Source organism: Melanostigma gelatinosum (assembly GCF_949748355.1).
Source record: "Melanostigma gelatinosum genome assembly, chromosome: 19".
Classification (NCBI taxonomy): Eukaryota; Metazoa; Chordata; class Actinopteri; order Perciformes; family Zoarcidae; genus Melanostigma; species Melanostigma gelatinosum.
Window position 1 is genome coordinate 8,156,389 of NC_136652.1, and position 22,922 is coordinate 8,179,310.

The 22,922-nt window shown below is 44.0% G+C and overlaps 1 protein-coding gene across 1 annotated transcript in view; it reads right to left on the reverse strand.

Annotated features, from left to right (window-relative positions):
- The window catches only part of man1a1 (mannosidase, alpha, class 1A, member 1), a 102,919-nt gene extending 81,385 nt beyond the window's left edge, over positions 1 to 21,534 (reverse strand). The window contains exon 1 of the mRNA XM_079291038.1: positions 20,900 to 21,534. Within this exon, the coding sequence (XP_079147164.1) occupies positions 20,900 to 21,409 (510 nt within the window). The 5' untranslated portion in view covers positions 21,410 to 21,534. The remainder of the gene's footprint in view (positions 1 to 20,899) is intronic.
- Positions 21,535 to 22,922: the final 1,388 nt, after the last annotated feature.

Genomic DNA, 22,922 nt, shown 5'->3' on the forward strand with positions numbered 1-22,922 from the left:
GGTCGTCAAAAGTCCTGAACAAAGGGACGCCAAGGCCAAGAACTTGCAGTTAAGATGCTCCCTCAAGTGGGGCAAGACATTTCCCACCAAACTAAATATTTCATGGGGAAACGGAACATCGGATGAGACGCCACAAGAGGAGAGAGGCCTTTCCAAGTCTGACAGGTGCTCGCTGGGCGCTGTGACAAACAGCCTTCCACCGACATGAAGTCAAACATGTGTTCGCTGCTAACAAGACAACAACAACAACAAGGCCAAACCAAGTGGCACGCTACCATAGAGGAGAACCGAGGTCCACTGAGGGCCTCGTTCAAATGTCCTCCAACATTATAACCTGGCAGTGATTCAGTGTGTGTACTCAACGCCGCTGTCAGTAAACACACACACACACACACACACACTCAGCGGGATGATGGTGAATCATTAACTGCTGTGCAACGCTCGAGGGGTTAATGACCCCTGTTTGCTTCAGGGTGCCTTAAGTAATCTGTAACTGAGGAATCCTCAGACGGTTTGTCTCGGGGGAACACACTTGTGACTAAACACCCTTGTAACAGGTGCACTGAGAGCGAGAGCGAGAGAGAGAGAGAGAGAGAGAGAGAGAGAGAGAGAGAGAGAGAGAGAGAGAGAGAGAGAGAGAGAGAGAGAGAGAGAAAGGAGTGCAGTCAGGTGACTGTTGTTGGGCAGATAAGGACGTCAGAGCAAACGGCAACCCGGCATGTGGACCACAGGAACATGAACACACACACACACACTCACAATCTGACTGGAATCCAGAGTGACTGGAAATACTTAATAGTCGTAGCAAAAGTTTGCGGTTTAATTACACTTGAATAATTCAGCACCACAGGAAACACGAGCAGAAACCAAGCCACTGCCAGCAGTCTGTCATATTTACATATGGCAGACAGGCACACCCGAGCTTAACCAGAGCTTAACCAGAGAAAACAGTAACCGGTTCCTTTTCTGGGGCACTTTTTCTTAACCGTACCCCCCTTTGATCAGTTATTTCTTTTGTGTTTGTTCATTCACTGGTTTTTATTTTATTATAGTTTTTTTTTTTATGTTTTAACTATGCTTTTTACTATGTTTTTACTATGTACTGGCTCTGTGGCACTCTGAGATTTAAAAAGAAAAAAATGAAAAGTGCGTTAAATAAAATACATTATTATTATTTTTATTATTGATCTACGCAGGAAGTGGAGCTGCGATTAGGTCGGAGAGCTGAGCAAAAACCGCAGAGACTCATCAGCGGCCTTTTTCCAAAAGAAACGACGAAGAAAGAAACTTTTTGATTTTGCACAAAAGTTCAAATTGATCCAGGTTCCTCTGAGAGTTGTTACATAGTGGTTGATTTGTTGATTCTGTTGCTCCAGGGTTGTTTACCAGGCCTGTCTGTGTTTATGCTATCCTAAATGTAATCTCTCCCTCTATATCTACCCCCTCTCTCTATGCAAGATGCAAGAAACTGTGTACACCTCTGTTAAAAATCTCTCTCAACCCTATCTCTGAGGCCAGACATCCGCTGCTGCTAGCTCACACAAGCAAATGCTCACACACACACACAAGCAAATGCTCACACACACACACATACACACACACACACACACACACACACTCCTATGGGGAGAAATAAGCATTAAACATGATCAACTTGGCGAAAACAAGCATCTAAAATAAATAAAGCTTCTTGCGTCACATAGATCATACTTTCCCAGATACCACGAGCATCTGTGTATCTGTGTATTTCAGACACAGAGAACAGAAATTTTAAAAATCTTAAGGAAGGGACGGTGGAGACGTGAGGATGCCAGGTCTGACACATTAAACATCATGAAATAGAAATGACATTTTGAAAGGTGCCAGGCCCCGGGGCTGCATCTATATTAGAGAAGAAGACGCTGAGAGCCTCTACCCACCATTACACCACTTACATGGAGACCCTGCTGAAAGCTTCGGGAAAATAAAAAAAAGTCTTATGTGGAAAGAATTATGGAAAAGAGACGCGAGGGCTGATAGAATTGATACGGCAGGCTTCAGGTTTTAGTTTAGATTACGTCATACTTCAGCTAATAGGTTCACTCCAAGACAAATGTCACGATCAACTAACATTTTGGCTTGTCGCAATACAAAAAGAGCACGGGTGAAAAATGGTAAAACAACGAAAACAAATCACTAAACCCTTAGAGCTGGTGGTAGGAAGTTAAAAAGGCCACAGTTACCTCTCAAATATCTATTTCATATTGCTGTGGAAACAACTCCTTCAAACAACTGGATGTATTCAAATTTCTTGGCAATAACTCAATTTTACAAGATTACATTTGAACACACCACAATGACGTTAAAATGTAGCTTCCCACAATGCTTATTCTTACTGAATAGAGCTCAAACGCATCATAAACTCAATGCAACCTCCGTTAGCGTCATCCGTTAGCTCCTCAGGACTGTGCTGCCCTTCAGCTGCTAACAGCTAGCACGAACTAGCTTTCCTCCCGCCGAATTTAACACCGGTTTGTTGTCCATAACGTAGCTTTATCAAGGGGGAAGAAATGTACTGCGACCTTTCACATTTTAGATGCTGTTAGTATGCAGCCACCCAGCATACAGTAGGGAAAGAAAAAAAAAAGTACAGTAGGCAAACAAAGTACCATCACGTTTTCAAAATCTGGGCATTGACTTGGCACATAAGTATCGGTTCTTCTGACGTCACTATACGAGGCACACCGAAAATGGAATGCAGCCATTTTTAAATGCTATTACCCGTGTTTGAGGGCTCACACTGTCCAGGCATATTATATGTCCCCACTTGTGTGAGTGAGTGTGAGTGTGTGTGTGTGTGTGTGTGTGTGTGTAGTATTAACCGGAGTCTGGCATGCAAATAAGTCCAGGTACGAATAATTAGAATTACAAATGTGCGAGACTAATGGCCAGTAACCCAGGCGAAGCAATTTCCTCTGTGAGCTGCGGTTTAATGACGGGGGAAATGAAGGAGCAAATTTCTCTCTGGTGTGGAACAGCAACTGAGACACGATTTTGTAGAAGCCAAAAGAAAGCGTGACACGGAGAAGGCAAACAAAAGGGAAAAAACGGAAGGCTCTGTGAAAGCTGAAACAGGTGGCTGTAGAAGCAGACAAGTAAAGGAAATAACTCTCTGCGCCCAAAGTAGTTAGACATTTGCTCCTCAAGTGCCGACGGATCATTTGTATTGTTTCACTCAATCACCATCAATCAGGAATACTTTATATCACTGATGATCATTTCTCAAACCGTGCGGCGGTGTTTCCAATATCTCAATGCGTCCTCTTGCCTCCCAGGCAGCCATTTGTTCCCACTTTGGTATAAAAATCTATTTGCAGGAAACGACTTGCGTGATGTGATTCATCACCGTGAGCGCGGTGAGTGCTTTTGTTGTTGTCACCGAGGTTGCACTGTAATTGCACGGAAATGCATTTGCAGATTGATTTGGAACGTCTGCGTCACATTAACATTCAACTGTAAAGATATAACTCGGATGAAATAAGCGGACAGCTAGTTGCTTTACTTGTTGAACTTTCGGCAATTATTGAAAACCATGGATGCAGCCGGCCTAGACAAAATATACTGTATATATATACACGTATATATCAGACTATAAAAGTGAACTGGCTCTTCACGGTCTTCTTTGAGACTATTGGAAAGAATCCAAAATACACATTTAGGTGATTATTTTTTGACACTTTGTCTATGTTTTATACAACACAGCTTTGAAGACTCCGAGCCAGAAGTCTCCACTTCAGCAAACCAGAGTTTCCAGTTTCATTCCGATCTATATCCTAAAGGTTTGTAAAGAGGGGTTTCGCCATGTAACATTTATAGCATGATTTATACAACATTATTCCAAAAAGCAACAGAGAAACTGTTTTTTGTATGGTTGTAGACAGTATTTTCTGATTTATGGAGTGATAAAAAGAGATGTCCAACACTTGGATATTAGAGAGTACTGTTATCTGCTGGTGTCAGGAATACTCACAAACTAATGTGCAATTACCCTCAGGAGGAGTGAGCTATGACTCAACCTGTTATTCCCAGTACAATACCCACGTGCAGAAAACAGGTTTTTCTTTTTTGTCCCTTTGTGTTGGTAGAAATCTTTAAAAAAGATCCAGCCCAGAGAAGCCCTGAGACGAAGCTTGCTTTGTGACCCGAGCCGTTTTGGAACACCGCTCATCCACCGACCGCGTTTCCACCTCGTCTCCTCAAATGTTCCCACCGCTCAAGAGACAGGGGGACAATATCCATCCCTCCGCCTCGGGAGCAGTTCCTCAGGGATCAGCGAGGGATTTCCTAAGCGGTTTAGTACTTCAGCAGCCATATATGGGTCAGTACTGTACTGCTGGTAGAAGGATGCGGCCTCCCCACACAGTCTCCGCTGACAGAAAAGTGGGGTTTAATACTTAAGTTTCCATGACGGCTATAGCTGCAGCTGCTGCCAGCCAACAGTCTGTGCAGCTGTGTGTTAAAGACACTCGGGCGACAAACTTCCAGCGACTACAGTTAGCTTGAAAGCAAGTTGCCTGTCATGTTCGTGTTTTGGCGAGACGAACAAAAAGGAAAGCTGTGCATAATGAATGAAACTTTTAGCTGTGCATAATGAATGAAACGTTTGGCTTTACCTCGAGTGCAGCCTGACGTAGCATCGAGCACTTCGAGCTCATTTCAAAAGTTTTACTCGTGGAAAGACACTCGTGCTAAATCTTCCCCGGATGAATAAAAATAGACCTTCTTCCTTACATTTTGGGTTGAAATAAGGGCTAGTTTTATTTAAAAGGAAATATGAAATATCACAAAGGAATACAGAGTGAGCAACAGCAATGACTGCAGTTGAAGAAGAACAAATGTTTTAAGAGTGTATCTAATTGGGGCGTTTAAAGTTGAACATCTTCCTAAACAAGCCCCGCAAGCAAAGCTCCAAACTATTCACTCTGAAACGTCGAGCGCCGGACGTGAGAACCAAGGCTGTTTCAACAGGACTGAATAACAACACCGCAGCAGCACGCCGACAAAGACCACTCAGTTCACAGTTTCATGCAGTTCCTGATCATTGTCTCCGAAAGTGATGATGGAGTTTTGCTCAGAACACACACAAGCAATCCAATGGTATTCTACAGCAGACGGAGCAGGCTGTAGAGGAGCATGGTGGCTGCTGAGTCGCATCATCAGTGAGACGGAGCAAAGAGCAAAGAGCAGGACAGAGGCCTCACTGTTTCACATCGATGTGGCCGTTCAATAACGTGCCCAAGCGATAACACAGAAAAGGTTATCATAAGGCACACAGATAGCCCGTTATTCAAAAAGAAATGTTGTGACTTTGTTCAATGTCCACCGTTGAGTAACCGATGATCATCCAGCGCGTGAAATCCAAGTCAATAAATCCCAGGCCAATAAAAAGAAGAGAAAAAAAAAAGAAGACATTTCCAATCAGACCTCGTCTCGTAGATCCCAACCTGTGCAAAGACTCGCTGACCCGATTAAAGTCGTAAAATACCTCGTTCCCAATAGCCTGATTGGTGCTTAACAGCGCTCGGTGTTGATAACACGGTCAACAGCACAAGCCCTACCTGCGAAGCAACATTACCCACTAATAAATCAATATTCGCTGACGGCTGTCAGGAGAGGAGAGGGCGATGAAACCAAGGAGAAGGAGAACAATCTATATCTGCGACTGACTGGTAAAAAAAAAAACCTGGTTCTGGCAAACAGAACACAGTTATTGACAATAAAGACGTTCAAATGAAACACAAACACTTGGCAGTCATCGGTGCTATGACAACTGACATTATCTGTTCAGAAATGGAGCCATAACAGCTACGACCCACGTGTTATGGAGCAAGGGCTGTTTGAGGTGTTGTTTTAAAATAGATTCTGACAATTGAGTTCACACACGTCGAAACCGAGAGAGCGGGAATTGAAGAGGCACGGCTCTCACAACATAGAAAAAGAGCTACGTGCATTATCTCGAGGTGGCTGGGGAAAGCAAATTCAAACCTAAGCTACATTTCCACCCTGACAACTGTTCAGTCCAGACGTTTTCTAGAGGGGAATGTAATGGATACGTTGTTTTGGGCATTTTTGTGCAGATGTTATCTGACAAGGTTTACAAAAGGTTGTCAGTTTTCATTTAACCATGACTTTTATTGCACAGGGTGAAGTGCTAAACACTCCTTCTCAGACCTCTCAGTGGTGTGTGTGGGTCTGCACAACTGTATCAGACCACACACATTTATTGACCTGACCTTTCTCTCGGTGTAGGAAGCAGCCCAATTTGGTTTGACCCAGCCGCTTGACAAAAGGCAAACTAATGAAGACCTTGTGAAAGGCAGATTGATTTTCCTCCCCCTCCATCCCTCCCTCCCTCCCTCCATCACACCCGCTGCCCGCTTCAATACAGCAGGAAGCAGCGGAGGCAGAGCTCGAGCTCATCACTCATTTGTGTAACAGGGTGGCAGAGACGAGGACCGAACCGCCAGAAATGCCAGGACGCTGCAGTCCATTCAAATGACCTGGACTGGTGAGCAACGTGGGGGGGATAACCACGGAATATCAAATGTCTGGATCGAGAGGAAACATGGGAAACCGTAGACTCTGGATGTTTGACAGAAACAAATGAGGAATTTTGTCTCCACGTCCACATTATTGCGGCTGTCCAACACTTCTGTGACGTCACCGATGGAATTGCCGTACGAAACCGCTGCCCGGATTGGTACCATGTGTTGGGGGTGGAAAGAAACGAGCCAGAATTCCAAAATCGAAAGCCTCCATCAACCAACCCCGTCTCCCCACTGCAAGTCGGCCGCAACAAGACACAACAAATGGCTGTTTCATTACAGATCAATCTAACAATTGCACTAACGATAGCAGTCGATAGTTTGGTCTACAATAAAACGCCTATCACAGTTTCCAACAGTCCAACGGGACAACTTGAAATGTCGTGTTTAGTCCGACCAACAGTCAAAAATCCCCAAAAAAGAAATATAACAAATACTCCCATTTAAGAGGCTTGGAAAGGTTCATTTCAAGGCTTTTTTTGTATTTAAAAAAAAACACTTGATATTGATAAATCAATTAATAAAACAATTCAACGAAATGATTAATCGACCGATCTTCTCGGCTCTAATCCATGTTTGCTGAGGGTTGGATCCCCTGGGTCCATGATTCAGCCAGGAGACTCACTGTTTGTTAATCCATTCACTTCAACAGTCCTAATAAATGGAGGCAATAATCAATAACATTTGCATCCCACCCACCCACCCACCCAGCACACCGTGGGATTATCCAATTACTTTTACCATCCGTTCCACTCAAACATTAAAAATGAAAAGCCCCGGGCTCTTAAACCAGACACCTGGTTCCCTCCATTGTTGGGTATTTCTTCTTGCTATATTCAGTGTCCAATATTTTCTCGCTGATGATATTCAAACGTGTGATAACGTAATAATTATACCTCTTCTCCAGTACAAAGTGGGCCGAATTGGATTCGCTCCACTCCAGAGTAATTAAGCCACACATTAAAAAGGGATAATAAAGTTGCCATGGCATTTTGTCTTATCTTCTTTGCAAATTTATAACCTGAAAATGCCTGGATAGTCCCAGACATAATTACTGCACAATTTGCATTGTCGTTTTGACTATGTAACCCTGCTACAATAAAAGACTCAAACACAGTTTACAACTGAAGATCCCGTACGAAGCCTGAAGAACATGAAGACTCATGACAAGCTATTAGTTGTTAAACCACATCAGTACATGCTGTCTGTTGTTCATTTCATTGTACCATTTCCTTCAGGGCATTATTTTCACCTGGTGAATTTAGTTCACAGTGTTCAGAAGCGTACTAAATTAATCAGACAGTATCAATTTGCTCACTGCTAAAGGTCTTACAAGCTGTGGCTGATTATAAAAACACCTTTTTTTAATGTTACAAATGATGCGTGGGTGCAAAGTTCCCCCAGTTGAATAGCATTTAAGAGGGAAAAAGCAGTCGATTGTGGTCCATCAATTCTTACAAAAGCCTTTTCTCTGAGGCTATATTTTTTTTGTCCCAGTCATGCAGATCCACTGTAGGAGATATTGTCTGCTGAAGTTCCCTGGAAGTTAGCTGGAAGCCTGTGTGCTGCTCTCTTTCTACCAGCTCCAATGCATCTCCTTTAGCCAGCTACAACACATTAAGAGTCTAACATTTGTAACCATTAGTGCAGTGGTGGAGAAGCCCAGAATCCTGACTTCTTTTTTTGTTGGTGCAACAGATCAGTTCAATCCAAATCATTCCTCAGAAGGGCAGAAGTGGCTTTGTGAGGTAGCTTTGAAAGAATTTGATGAGAGTGCTGGTTTTGTTGGATCATTTGTCAAATTAAATCCAGATCCTGGTTGAAATCCGTGTCGTGCGGTCTCATGAAAGACAAATACACTCGGTCCTCTGCAATGGCGATTCTGCAAACACCTAAAAAGTCCAGCGATGGGAACCGAGCAAGCAGCCTCTTGTAACGCAGACAAAGTAATCCTCCCCGCGGTGGTACAGACACAGATCAGAGGTTATGCTCCCCTCTCTCTGCAGTAGCACTGAGATTATATCTGCATGAGCGTTAAAGTAAAGACACCGCTCAGAGAGGGGAACATGAGGGCACCGTTAGACAACTGAAGCTGTGCGAGGGCACAGTGCTGCTGCCTTGGTGCTGTGCATGCTGACTGGGCATGTCCTACTGGCTCACTTTAAAAAGGACCAAAGTCTTTATTGATGTTATTAAGACGGACACACTTGTATTTTTCCTGCTACGATAAGACAAAATGTCTGGCGTGAGAAAAGTCAATAACGTAAAGACAATAGTTGGACAGAAAGGTGCAGAGTTTGCTCGGTTTAGTGCCGCGGGGCTTCTATTGTTGCTGTTTGGTGGACCAGGAGTTCACAGGTCACAATGGTTAAATCAAGTGAGCAGAGTTTCACCTCCTGGCTGTGAAAACAGGTGCTGAGTTTATTATAAGATGTCTGAAGAGTGTGTGTGTGTGTGTGTGTGTGTGTGTGTGTGTGTGTGTGTGTGTGTGTGTGTGTGTGTGTATATATATATATATATCATGGCAGCGCTGATGTGTTAGTTTGCTGATGATGCTCTTTTATTGAAAAGAAAAATCAGATGTGGTTCTGTCAGAGTGCTTCACCTCAGATGTGATGGATGAAAGACTGATCTCATAATGCAACAGTTATCTGTAGCAAACTGAATGCAATCTATTCAGATTAGACTCCATTTAATGTCACGGCTACACTTTCAGGAGCAAATGTAAGTGCTGTGTTCTGCTTTTTCTCATCCATAACAATGCACTGAGAGGGCATGAAATTGGTCCGAATTTGAAAGGAAAATTAACAATCATAATAAGCTTTAATGAAACAAATAACCCGCCAGAGCTTCAAGAACCCGTATCGGCCTTTCCCTTTCACTCTCACTCCCTCCTTTAGGTGCCTCTTTGTGTCTTTATTCTTGACCTTTTATTTTGTCAACCTAATGCATGCGTGTCTAACACACAATTTCCAATTAAGTTTACAAAATGTGCGCTCTCATAAAAACCTGCATATCAAGTCCATTTAAATGAATGAGGATCAAAATGTGTGGTAAACAAGTGTGCATAATGACCAGCATCTACTATAACACACACACTAACACACAGTCGCATCGTCTTCCTCCCGTTCGTTAGAGTGGCTGCAGGATGAATAATTTAGCTTGTGTACTTGGCTTGCCTCTGTCCTTCGTTGGTAAATTGAACCGGGCACACGGCAGCCAACACGCGTGTCCGGGAGAAGAGAGGCAAACTGACCACATCCAAACCCCGGGGTTCAAACAGCTGAGAGTGAGAGTTTGGGGGGGGGGGGGGGTTGTACTAGGACTCGCCTGTCAAACTACACGCTACAGAGCCACCGCTTTAACATACCCATGAAATCCAGGAGAGGGTTGATAAGCGTTCTGTGAGTTGCAGTCATTCAAAACTGACACTCTCGCTGGCCCACCTGCACCTGTTTCTGTGCTCTAAAAAAAACATGGGTGAAGACGAAGTATGATCCGCAGTTAATTTACAAAGTTCAAACAATTAACAAAGTTGTTTTGCACAGTTTCCACAGGTAATTTAAAGGAGGAATGGAGTGGGTAAAACGTAAGTATAGTGGAATAACACTGGATGAGCCACAGAAAAGGCTTCATGGAAAGAGAAACGGCAGTAACACCAGATGACAATTTTTATAATGTCAAAACAAAGAGAATGGGGAGTTATGGCAGTGTGGTCATTAAACTTGGCATTCACTGGGATGCTAATACTCTCTGGCACAATGCACTCTCTTTGCAAGACATTTATATTCAGGAGGCGTGGATTTTTATTAGCAGGCCTTTTTTTTGTTTCTTTCTCAGCTGAGTTGAATGATGTCCTCAGTAAATGTTTTGGAACGTAATTTCTTTCATTAAAAGACATTTCTATTTCAGCATCACTGCATTTGGACGTGACCCCCCCCCCCCCCCATGCCACAACCCTCCAGCTCTCTATCACTTGCAGACTGCTTCCAGAGGGCAGTCCCATTTGCTGATTGTGTATTTCCAGTAGTTAATCCGACACTAATTGAAGAAAAAACTGCAAATGCAAGTGAAGGAAATGCCATTTAAAGTCGGTTAGCCTTTCGTCGAGCTCACGCCATCGTGTTGCTCAATTTGGCCGGGAGTTTAGAGATAGAAGCTTAATCATGTGTCGAACAGACAGCATGGTGAACACTGCTGGCTCCGTCGGCGCTGTTGCGCTGTTAGCTGAGAGCTGCCCGCTCAGCCGTCCATTGTTGAGAGCCGTGTGGAGGCCACAGATAAGCTCTGAAATTCAAATTCAGTGCCATGAATTCAGATGGATAAGATTAGCAATATGGATATAGAAATAAAAAAATAGTCAGACCACAGGAACTTGATGGTCCTTAAAACTCACACCCAAGAGGTTTTCAGGTCCTTAGCCGATAGAACATGCACGGCGGCAGAGCTTGTAGTGTTACAATGCTAGCACTCGCATGGAAGAAGGAGAGGAGGAAGGGAAGGGAGATTGAAAAATAAATGGACTATGTGATCGACAGCCTACGAGTATTAGACCGAATGGGGTGAAAGGAGAGAGAATCAGCAGACCCTGACCAACGGGGAGCTTGGGACATATTAATATTGAATATCCAAGAGCGGTTTTTCCTCCGTCTCCATCACTGGGCTTCAAGGCTCCGTCACAAAACACTTCAACCCCTCTGGCGGCTCGCAGCCTAAAGGGGGTTTCCAAAACATTTGAAGGCAGCCAGCCTGTTTGTGCCAACACCTAGAAGTTTGTATTTGCCAAGATTAAATTGGCAAACTTGTTCACGAGACGTGAAATGACAAATTTACGTCCTTGGCCTTTGCACGGGCTGTTTATTCTTCATGAGCATCACAGACGTGCCTCTGCAAGTGTAGACAGATGGGTCAACCTCAAAGCAAACCGCTGAATGAACAAGAAAACTGGCTATGTGGGAACATAACCCCGAATAACAAAATATGATAGGACGACGATACACAAGCACGAAACAACAGATGTGTGTATAATGGCTTGAACTTTGGCTCATATCCCAGGTAATGTCAGCAAGGCCAACAAAAAAAAAAGAAGTAATTTGGGAATATTTTCACACCCTTCCTAATAAGAATGCAGCTAACATGAACATAACAAAAGATGTCGAGTCTCTCAGCATAACATTAGTTAGATGTAAATCCTGCACCGTCTTGCAACAAACTATAAATGTCCAATGTTGTCTGCATTTACGGTGCTATTTAAACTCAAGATCAGTCTGCGGTAAAGGAAAGAAACAACAAAATGCTTCACTCTTACAAGAAAACACATAGTATTGAGTATTTATCCCACGCCTAATATACAAGTTATTGACTTAGACATGTATACAACAGAGTATGTTAACACCTCTAATAGAGACAAATCAAACTCCAATAAACTGTCTTTACCTTGGTAAGTGCTGATACATCCCCAACAGTGCTCTGCCACCTCTCTGTGGGCTACCACCTGTGAAGCACATCCATCAACACCGGTCTTGCGTGGGAACAGACTATAACAAATTCCTTCACGTTGAGATTGGTTGGCCAAATATGAAAGCGCTTGTGCTGCAACTTGTTGCTGGCATGAGGAATGAAATGGGACGTGTCGGCGTGCCGCAGATAAAGGTGTAGTCGCTTTACTTGGCTCCTGTCCAGTATAATGCGTCACACCAGGCCAGGTTATGCAGGGGGTTTTTTTTATTCTTTTTTTTTTTTAAATCAGCAAAGTTTCCCGTGAATGACTTGGACCTCAGCAACAATGTTTTGGAAATGGAACGTTTTTGCCCAATGATGTCCGAACACAAATCTCTCTTGCTACTACAATCCACAAACAGTGATGGTTATATATGACCGGTGTGGCTCACTTATCGCCCCAAAGTGTCCTTTGATTGGATGATATTTTTTGTTCACGCCCCCGAGTGCATACTCGATTAGCCATATAACAAGAGACAAATGGAAAATGAATACAGGGGCGCAGGATTAAAACGAGAAATGCACATGACTAAAGCAGGAACATCAAGAGAAAAGATCATTAGACTAAAGAAGTGCATATTGAATTACTCACAAAGTTGATATTAAGCGCCTTCCCCAAGATATTGCTGAGTCGTGCCATTTTAACACCTCTTTGCCCTTTGCACACCACTCTAAAAACACCTCTTAAGCTAAATGCCAATTTGTCCGCCGCGTTTCACTCGCCAACGTCACAACTGAAGCGATTGTAAACGTGATCGATAACCTCGGGATGCTGATGAGCTAGCGCCGTGTTAGCTCTGAGCAAGACAAGACAAATTAGAGAGAAGACAATGGCTACTCCAAATGCACACGGCATGGTCATTAATGGCAATAGATTTTACATGTGTGTGTGTGTGTGTTCCCCAAAGTCCCATGAGGCCGCCCTGCTCAGCATACATCACTGTCTATAGCAAAAAGAATGCTAATAATCCTGCAATCCTACCGCAGACTGCTAATGATCCAGAAGGCTATTGCACATGCGTTGTCTGAACCTGCACCGGTACCTTCTCATTCTTCTCTCAAACTCTGTTTCCTATGTCTCCGTCTCCGCATTCGATTAACGGCCCGGTTGAAAATTGGGATCTGATTATCTCTACTATCATGGCTCTCACACACTTCCTGCAGATGTTTCACAATAACAAATAAACCTTGTAGCGAAGTGGGAAAAGCATTTGTGAGATCGGAACAGCTGGAAGGGTTCTAATGTGAAACGGATGGAGAAAGAGTGGAGCTGTCATTAACACATTAACACACGCAAACAGCACATTAACACAGAAAACAGGCAAGTTTCCCAGTAAAATATGGTCACATTTGTAAAGTACATGTCTCAATTAATACCCTCTCTCAAACAAAAGTGAAAAAAGGGTTTTCGCCACAATGTAGGCGTTTATACTAAGAGCCTAAAAGCATTCTAATAAATGAACACGCTAGAAAGCAAAACAACTGTTTCTATGATTTCTGTGTAAAGAGAATAGACGAGGGAGAGAGACAGAGTGAGAGAGAAAGGGGAAGAGAAACCAAATCAGGGGACCCTCACGTCTCCCATGTGCACCGAATAAAAGAATGGTAACATAACATTTGTCGAGCTACTGGAATCTGTCAATAGCCAGCTGCCCACAGCAGGAAGAAGAGGAGAACACACACACACACACACCATAAAACCAGGTCCATACCAGGCTGCAGTACCCCTGGGGGTGCGCGAGCTGCCTCTAGGGGGTGCGCGAGAGGAAAAGTGTAATGGCGGTCTGATGGTGTAATAATATTAAATATTTAAAAAAAATGTAATTTTAATTTAAAAACTGTCAGGTGGGACATCTGAAGCTATCAGTCGTAAAAGAGGAGAGGGACAGAGAGAGAGAGAGGAATCGGAGGCGAGGGGAACGGAGAGGTGCGTGGGGAGAGACCGGGAGAAGAAATCGAGTCAGAGGAAGATGAGACGGAGGAAGGAGGAAGGGATAGCACAGACAAATCGGGAGCACATCGGCCCATCGCGGAGTCAAGGTGAAAAAAGAGGAAACGAGAGTGAGCATCAGACTGGGAAAACAAGAGGAAATATGATGAAAAGTATCTGTGTCTGGGCTTCACTTGGATTGGCAACGCAGATTGCCCAAAGCCACAGTGCGTGGTGTGCAGTGAGGTTCTGGCTAACAGTCTGAAGCTCTTATTTACGTCGCCACATGAACACCAAGCATGCCAGTGCAAGTCAAAAGCCCCTTACATATTTTATATCGAAATCGGAGGAGTTACAAAACAGCCAAAAACAACTGGAGTCTCATTCATGTGTTGGTCTATAAATGACACACTACGGGCTTCATATCTGGTTACAGAATAGCGAGAAAGGGGCTACCGCACACAATCGCCGAAGACGTGAGCTTGCCAGCTGCCAGAGAGATGGTGGAATGTATGATTGGGGAGAAAGAAGCAAAAAAGTTGGACATGATCCCGGTGTCCAACAACACTGTGTCGCGCCGCATCGATGCTTTGTCCGAAGACATCCTGGCTACATTAGTCGCTCATTAATTGTAAATTAAATGTGATAATCTGCCTCTGAGCCTGTGCGTGTGTGCTCGCCATCCGTATTGCTCTTTAAAAGTGACGCCTTGTGTCACTGAAAGTTATTGAAACTTTGTTGCAGGGCGTTTTCACACCTTCAGTTCGTTTGCTTTGTTCTGATTCAGGGATTAATATGATACAATGTTGCAGTTTGTGTTCACACTGCAACATTTAACAGCGGACTAGATCTTGTAAACAAATGCCACGCGCGAGCAAACTGTTCTCTCATTGGTCTTATGCGGCTATGAAGGCTTAAAAGGCTCTGCTGCTTCTTTTTTTTTTTTTTTATTAAGGGGGGGGGGGGGGGGTGCGCGAACCCGGTCGGGATGTAGAAGGGGGTGCGCGGCCTAAAAAGTTTGGGAACCCCTGATATAGATTATTGGATCTTATACTTCTAGCTGGCGCACCAGCCTCAGGTGCAGCGAGATTCGTCTTTACAGGGGAAGACGGTGAACATCCGGATTTATTACAGTCGCCAACAATCATCTGGGTGATTTCCATTTCATACCTTTGACCGTTCACCGCTTCAACCAAATGTTCGCAGTGAAAGTTTCTTTCAATTACCATAATTCAAGAATGACTTCAAAATTATGGCATTTTCAGATGAAATCTTTCCCCTGAACAAAATATTACCAAAAATTTGAATTAAATTAAGTGGTGAACCGCAGTGGAGAAGAGCCTCTCAGCTGCAACATTAAAAGGCCATTCTTATGCAAAACGCTGAACCGCTCTTTTGGAATGAATTCTGTTTGGGCTCGTATTCAGATTTGTGGCATAAAAGGTGAGACACAAACGCAGCAATTGATGACTTCTCTACAACTTTACCTAAATTAGCATTAGAAATTAAACGGGGCTCCCACTGGCTGAAGGGAGTTCTCCGTCTACATCAGCGCTCACAGAAGTACACACACACACACACACACACACACACACACACACACACACACACACACACACACACACACACACACACACACACACACACACACACACACACACACACACACACACACACACACACACACACACACACACACACACACACACACACACACACACACACACACACACACACACACACACACACACACACACCATCAGCTATTATAGCCATCTTGCAATTAAAGAAAGCACCTGAAGGGGTGAGCAGTAACTCTATCTGAGACACACACACACACACACACAAAGAGAAGAAGTGGGACCAGAGAACCAGAGGCAATTAGTTCAAATGGCCGATACCAAAATAGGACTTATAGGCTGCCAAGTTAACAAGAGAAAGAGACAGCGAATTTATTTTAGGCTCTGCAGGTTGGCGAAGCGGCAAAATGGCTTTTTTTGGCGAAACGCGACCCACGCACAGTGGAAAAACAATCAGGTTGGGAGTGGGCAAAACAATAAATAAAAAACTGTCTCCTGAAGACGAAAAGAAGAGGGTAAGGAAATGACATGTAGAGATGTGAGGGGGGGGGATTGATCTTTCATCTTTCCTCGACAGTTGCCTTTGGACAGGCAGGATGAAACCTTAACAAACAACCAGCCTCTAATCCACGGCTCTCTGAATAGTGTGTCTACGTGCGTGTGTGCAAGCCGCTGCTTACAGATCCCTCTTTGTGAGTGTTTGTGCATTTCAAAGAAGAAGAGTTGCTGACAGAGGTGACGGGCTTGAAGACGGTGAGCTGAAAGGAGTAAATACTGCAGACACACTGTCCTTATGGCCAGTCAAATAACCATTTGCATGTCATCTGCATACTTAAGCAGCATCAAGCTCCAACTTTACACACACAAGGATGGTGAGTCAGACAGGACAGCAGCGGTTGCTCAGAGTACAAAAGGTGAGTGTCTGTGTATTAATTAGCAACAAGTCTTTCATTATATTATATTTTTTTTAAATAAAAAATAAAAACAGCTGCCACAAATATAAGAGCCTCAGCAGTGGTTCTTGGAGCACATTCCAGGTTTTCCCAGGGGTCCTTGAGGGAGTTTTAGGGGCTCACGCAGAATACAGTGTAATAGATTACCTGTGTGGTTTTCTACTTGAAGAAGAACCAGTGAAGTCTGTTGACCTTAACTACTAGAATAGACAAGAAGTAGATGTTTCACTTATAGTGCCCCGTTTTTCTAAAAATTAAAACTTGTAAATTTGACTGTGGAAATGATTAACATCATTTCTATTCAAGGTAAATTGGGGCCAGGAGTAGTGGTGGAACTAAAGCCCGAGATTTGGCAGTAAACTACGACTTAATGGGTAAAACACTGAATGCTTTAATGGCACCGACAGAGAGTCTGTTTTCAATGTGGATCAGTTTCCCCAGTAGTGCAGTCATTGAACATCCTTCAGATGTGAACCGTGAGGACACTGGTAGACAGGGAACAGGCAGGATCAAGTGTTTCCTATTTGAAAATGACGGCGGATAGTGTGTGCTCAGGAGACACTTTAATGTCTGCTGTAAATGGTCCACTCTGAGGAACTTTCCATAACTAAGGACAAACACCGAAATATAACGGTTTATTTCCTCTTTTTTTTGCCCTCAAGTGATCAACGGTCTGGAACTCCGGACAGGAAGTGTGAACATGACGCGTTACAGAAGAAAGCCACGAGTTAACGTCTGCTCGTCACCATTCAAAGAAAAAGGTTAAATTTCACTTGCATCCCCTTTTTGCCCTACCAACTCATGTACAGTCTGTTTCACTTTTAGTCTCCTTCTCTGTTAAGTAACGTTTAAAATCACCAACATTGTTAAATTGTGTTTAAATCTCAAAGTCAGGCCGTGTCTGACCTGCAGTTTAGCTCGGTCGGGTAGAAGGTCACGGATACACGTTGCCCATTAACCTTTTCAGACGGACTGCTAACAAGGGTTAAATGGGTGAACGTGTGTGGTAAAATAAATGTAAAAAACACACATTTTACAGTTTCACTTGATACAACTTGTTAAAAGAATAATTTAAACAGAATTTGGTCCGACGATGACACATTCCTGATGGGAAAACATTGCTCCATCTATCATAATATTCCAGGGGTGCCACGGTGGTCACAATCCTGAGATGCAATCTACTTGGATCTGGTTAAGAAGCCCGTTACCACCAGAGGGGAAAGTAGTTTACTGTGTCAAACAACGCAGGTGTGTTAGCATCCAGCATCGACCGACCCCATCAACCTTGATTTTCCCTGTTTATCAGCTGAGGGGGCTTTCATTATCACCCCCCCGCTGCTCTCGCCTCAGGCCACAGACTCAAAGGGAGGAGGGGGCTCTCCGGAGGGCCTTTGATTTGAAGCCGACAAACACATTTGGCTGATTGTGGGATAAGCCGTTAGTCCATCCTTTACTCGTGCTCGTCACAAAGACAACACTCAGATCCCTGGATAACAGGGTCAGAGGGTGGCGAGGTTGGGGGGGGGGGGGGGATCATGCCAGAACATGTTTGTGTGGCTGCATTTTGTGCGAAGGGAGTTATTGGCTTTACAGAGCAGAGAGTGCAGAACATCTTCAAAAATAAAACAGTAGGGAAGGATAAAAATGCACTACTGTTGTGTCTTTTTCTGGTAGTTCAAAGCATTACACTCTCTCCCCAAAGTCGTTCATTAGTTGCTTCATTAGGTTGGGAGGTTGCGCCAGACGTTCGGCCTTTGTCTTGCTGTCATAGAATATTGCACCGTCATGGACCATCCCTGGTCCATGACTGGAATATAGATTGGTGTCATTTTCACCGATACCAGCTAGTTCAGTCAGTGTCGGCCCGATAGCCAACATCAGCAAAGGTGAATCCCGACCAAATTACTGACGTCACCTACAGATCACCAGCTGATGAACATGCTTGGAAAAGAAACTGTAGGACGACCAACACGCATCGACCTGAACGTTTCAGGGATGCTGCTGGAGCTACTTATGTTTTCAAACAGCAGCATCAGTGCAACTTGTGGGAATATTCAGTCTGATGCTTTTGGCATCAGAGGTACTTTTTTGTTTTTACCAGATTTAAAGGAATTTAATATTTGGCCATTTAAAAAAAACAGCCCGGAGCAAGACAATCTGTGTTTCCACTGCTCTTTATAAACACAGATTGCTGCCTCGACGACACAAGAAATCTTCAAAACAGCTTTTCCAACAGGGACAATGCTCTGTTGCCTTTTCTCCCGGCTCACTCTTGTTGTTGTTTGCAAAGATGCAAAGTTCACATTTAACCGTAGAACAGAGAGCTGAGAGGGAAGACATTTGGGATTAGGGGTTATGCTAGAGTTTAGGTCAGATTAAAGACAGAAATAATGCCATCTTATTCCGCATTAAGCACTCAGTAGAAAGTCTATTTAAATGAATGCTGAAGTCCTCATATCTGGATTGTGCGTTTGTACTACTGTCGCTAAGATGACCAACTACATTAGAGCAGTGGTAAAGCCCATGTGACGACAAACAGCTGGGCGGAGCACGCACACTATCGGTAGACTGTAGTTCCTGCTTCGTATGGCCTCTCTCGTTGACATGATGTCTTTAATACCGCGTCCACGTGGTTGACAGCGTGACCGTTCAGTGGCAGGTGATGTCATCGGTTAGAAACGTGCCCCGTCAGCACTTCCAACTGTGCATCTTTAATAACAAACACAAGCGACGCTCTTTTAAGGTTTTTCGGGACAGTGTTTACAGCAGACACCTGAGCGACATGTCTATAAATACATCATGCATTTCATTTTGTCAGTATTCAGCACGGCCCCCACAGAGGCTGTTCAGGGAAGTCATATCCACCTTCATATCAGCTCGGGGCCATGCCGACCTGCAGTTATCTCATTTTCAAATGATTTACAATGAAATGCAAAATCAGTCCATCTGAATGTCAGACAGCAGCCACGTGTGCTCAGTCAGGACCACAAAACCCTTATCTGCTCACTCACTCACTCAGCGGCCCTCTACGCGAGTCTGGCACTTAACCACCTGAATGAGTAAATGGAAATCACCTCACAGAGCAGATCCACGGAAACTGCTCTCCAGGAGCGCCGTGGGGGAAAACTCCTTTTTTTTCCTCTCTCTCAAATAACACTTAAGATAATAATGCCATAATAATGCCACAGATCATGCAGCAAGCATGACCCGAACACCCTTCTGCAGCCACCTCTGGGACCTCACCGCTGGGCTGTTCACTCGTCGTTGTCGTCTCCTCCTCCCCCCAACACACACACACACACACTGTGCAGTGAGGCGTCACAATAACGCAGGATATGCTACCTGTTGGTGTGTTTGTTTTTCCACCCTGCTGCACGCTACAAGGCTTCAATTTGGCTTTCACTGGAGTGGAATGATAGGACATGCACACAAGCTGAATAAAAGTGAGACAGGCCTACAGGGTCATGACTCCAATTAATAACTGTACTAATAATAATAATAATAATAATAATAATAATAATAATAAGAATAAGAATCATAAAAATTGTTGGTCAGGCTTTCAAAAGAAGCATGAATTCGCAGGTTATCAACTGTGGAGTTCCCTTTGGACCTAGGTCATTGATTGAGATCTGTGAGAAGCTAAAAGGTATCCACGATCCTGTTCCTCCCGTGGTGATCTGATCCAGCAGGTTTTGAAACCAGCCTGGTATTTTCCCGACCCCTGAAACTTGAAAGACAGGTACAGCAGCCCGGAGGAGAGGGCGGTGGAACCTGCACGCGTTCCTCCCTTTTTTTCCCCACACAGGAACTGACTGCTGTTCGATTTAGCGGAAAGAAAAGAAGAAAAAAACAACGCCACGCTAAATTCCGTTGACAAAGCCGTGAAATCAATGTGCCACATCCACCGACAGGTGTAGGTAGAAATCACAACATGACATAAGACCTTCAGCTGAACACGACTAGATGTTTTTGCACATTTCGGCTACTATAAGTGACTATGGTCAGCGTTTAGTCGGTAAAAACACAAGTTGTATACTTGGTGTCTCTCATTTCCACCGCTCTCCGCGAGGTAGCGTTGTATCGGCGGAGAGGACTTTGGAGATAACAAGCGGAACATTATGTAAAAGTTCAAATTTCATTCACGCCAGTGCTCCTTGGTGTGCTATACATGCGCCGAATTGTAAATGGGATATGGACGATGGTGTAAGATGTTGAGTCATGTTTTACCGTGTCTATCAACTGCCATAAACCCGGTGGAAAATGTAAAAATGCCTGTTTTTTTGGGGGGGGGAGAGTGTGGCGGGACGTTTTCCTGGACAGAACGTACAGCGCGTGAGCGCAACAGATCCTTACCTCTTTGATCTTATCCCGTCTCTCCTTGGTCTCGGGGTCCTGGGGCTCGTGTCCGGTCGCCCCGGGCGGGCGGTGATACTCAACGAAAGGTAAAGTATTCACATCGTTCCCACCTTGAGCCGCAATCTCCTTTGCAACTTTCTCCTTCTCGTTCAAAATGTCTTGTTTTATCTCGTCGGGCCATTTTTGTAGAGTATCCTTGGCCTCTAGCAGAGCTTTTTCGTGGTCTTTTCGGATTTTGGCCAGGACCCTGTCGTCGCTTCCAGCCGAACCCGGGTCTCCGCTGTCCGGACCGGTGCGGGTGTTGGTCTCCACCGCGGAGGAATGAAAGAAAACTCCGCTGAGCAGCTTGGACGAGTCCGGCAGGAAGAAAATGGCCCCGAAACACAGGGTTATAAAAGCGCTAAACACTAATAACAAAATGAATTTCTCCGTCAACCTGAAAGAGGTCGGGCTGACAGACTTCCTATTCGGGGTCGCGGTAAAAGGCAGAAGAGTTGCGACTGGCATTTTCCCCCTCTTCCTTCAACAACTCGAACAACGGGAAAAAAATGAATTTAAACGGTCAAATACACTCACGTCGGACTCACTTTCGGGTTATTCCATTCAGAAATCCATTTTCAGGTGATATAAACCGTGTCACATAGGACGCAACTGTGGTGAAATCTCCGGTAAAAAGTTGAGGAGTGAGGCGCCTGCCCATACCGGAGACTCTCTGCAGACAGACCGAGTCCACTGGCTCACACAGGAAGCAACGCTGGATAGGCGTGACTGACAGCCGCGATGAGCTAATCACTTTCTGCCCTGTGAGTGGTGGAAAACCCCGGGGGCGTGGCCTCCCAGCGGCTGGGTATAAAGTCTCTGACAGCCGCGGATACAGCCGCATGCTGCACTAACCGCACATCAGGAAGGTACCAACCACTCATGAGTTTGGACAAAGTTACATTTCTTAAAGATGTTTTTTTCTTTTTTTTTGTCAAAAACATGAACAAAACAAAAGCAACAGTGAAGTGACCTTACTAATTAGCTGCTTTTTTTGCCTTTTCCTCTTACTCATGGAGCTGCATCCTTGTCCAAAATATAAATGAACAAGATGAAAAGTCTGGCGGTTCTGCATGTTTACCAGGAATAATATTTGCTAAAATTATTATCCCGATAAGCCAGTTGTGGAAAGCAAGAAATAGGCCTCCCAAAGTGCTGTAGGCCTACAGGCAACAGGTTTGAATTACTTGTGTTTTACTTGAGTATTTCTATTTCATGCCAGTTTATACCTCTACTCCACTGCAGATTGGAAGACAATATTGAACTTTTAGTTCAATGTTTTTTTAGTCACTCAAATACATGTTTCACAAACAATACAGACACCTGTTTATGAAATTTGATCAATGCAGGGATGATGTATTTTTGTAGACCAACCAGAGATTTGCATCACACAAGTTTCCAGTGCACATAAATGATATGATCCAATAATATAACAGTGTAAAACTGACAGAGCAACTCTGCATTATGAGCGCTTTTACTGTTGGTGTACTTTTTTGTAGCTACTTTTACTGAAGCAGAATTTTGAATGCAGGACTTTTACTTGGAATGGAGTATTTTTATACTGTAGTATTACTACGTTTCCTTCAGTGGAATTAGTTGAATAATTCTTCCGTCACTGCTTAATTTAAAGCTTTGGAGCTGCTACTATCATTATTTTTGCAGGATTCTGCTCTGAAACCAAAGTATTGGTCCATTTTAAATTTTGACCCGGGGATGGCTCTTGATGGAAAGTCACGGGAAACCATCCTCTGGCGAACATGAACGTCTGACCACATTTCATGGCAGGCCATCCAATATGTGTACAGACAAACTACTCATAACCACAAATGTCAACCTCACGGTCAGTAGTAAGAAGTCAGGAATTGGGATTCCTCCACTGGGACCGTGGACGTTTGAACCAAATTGCATGGCAATAAATGTCACAGTTATTTAGATGTTTCGGTCTGGATCAAAGTGGTGGACCAGCCGACATTTCCATCCT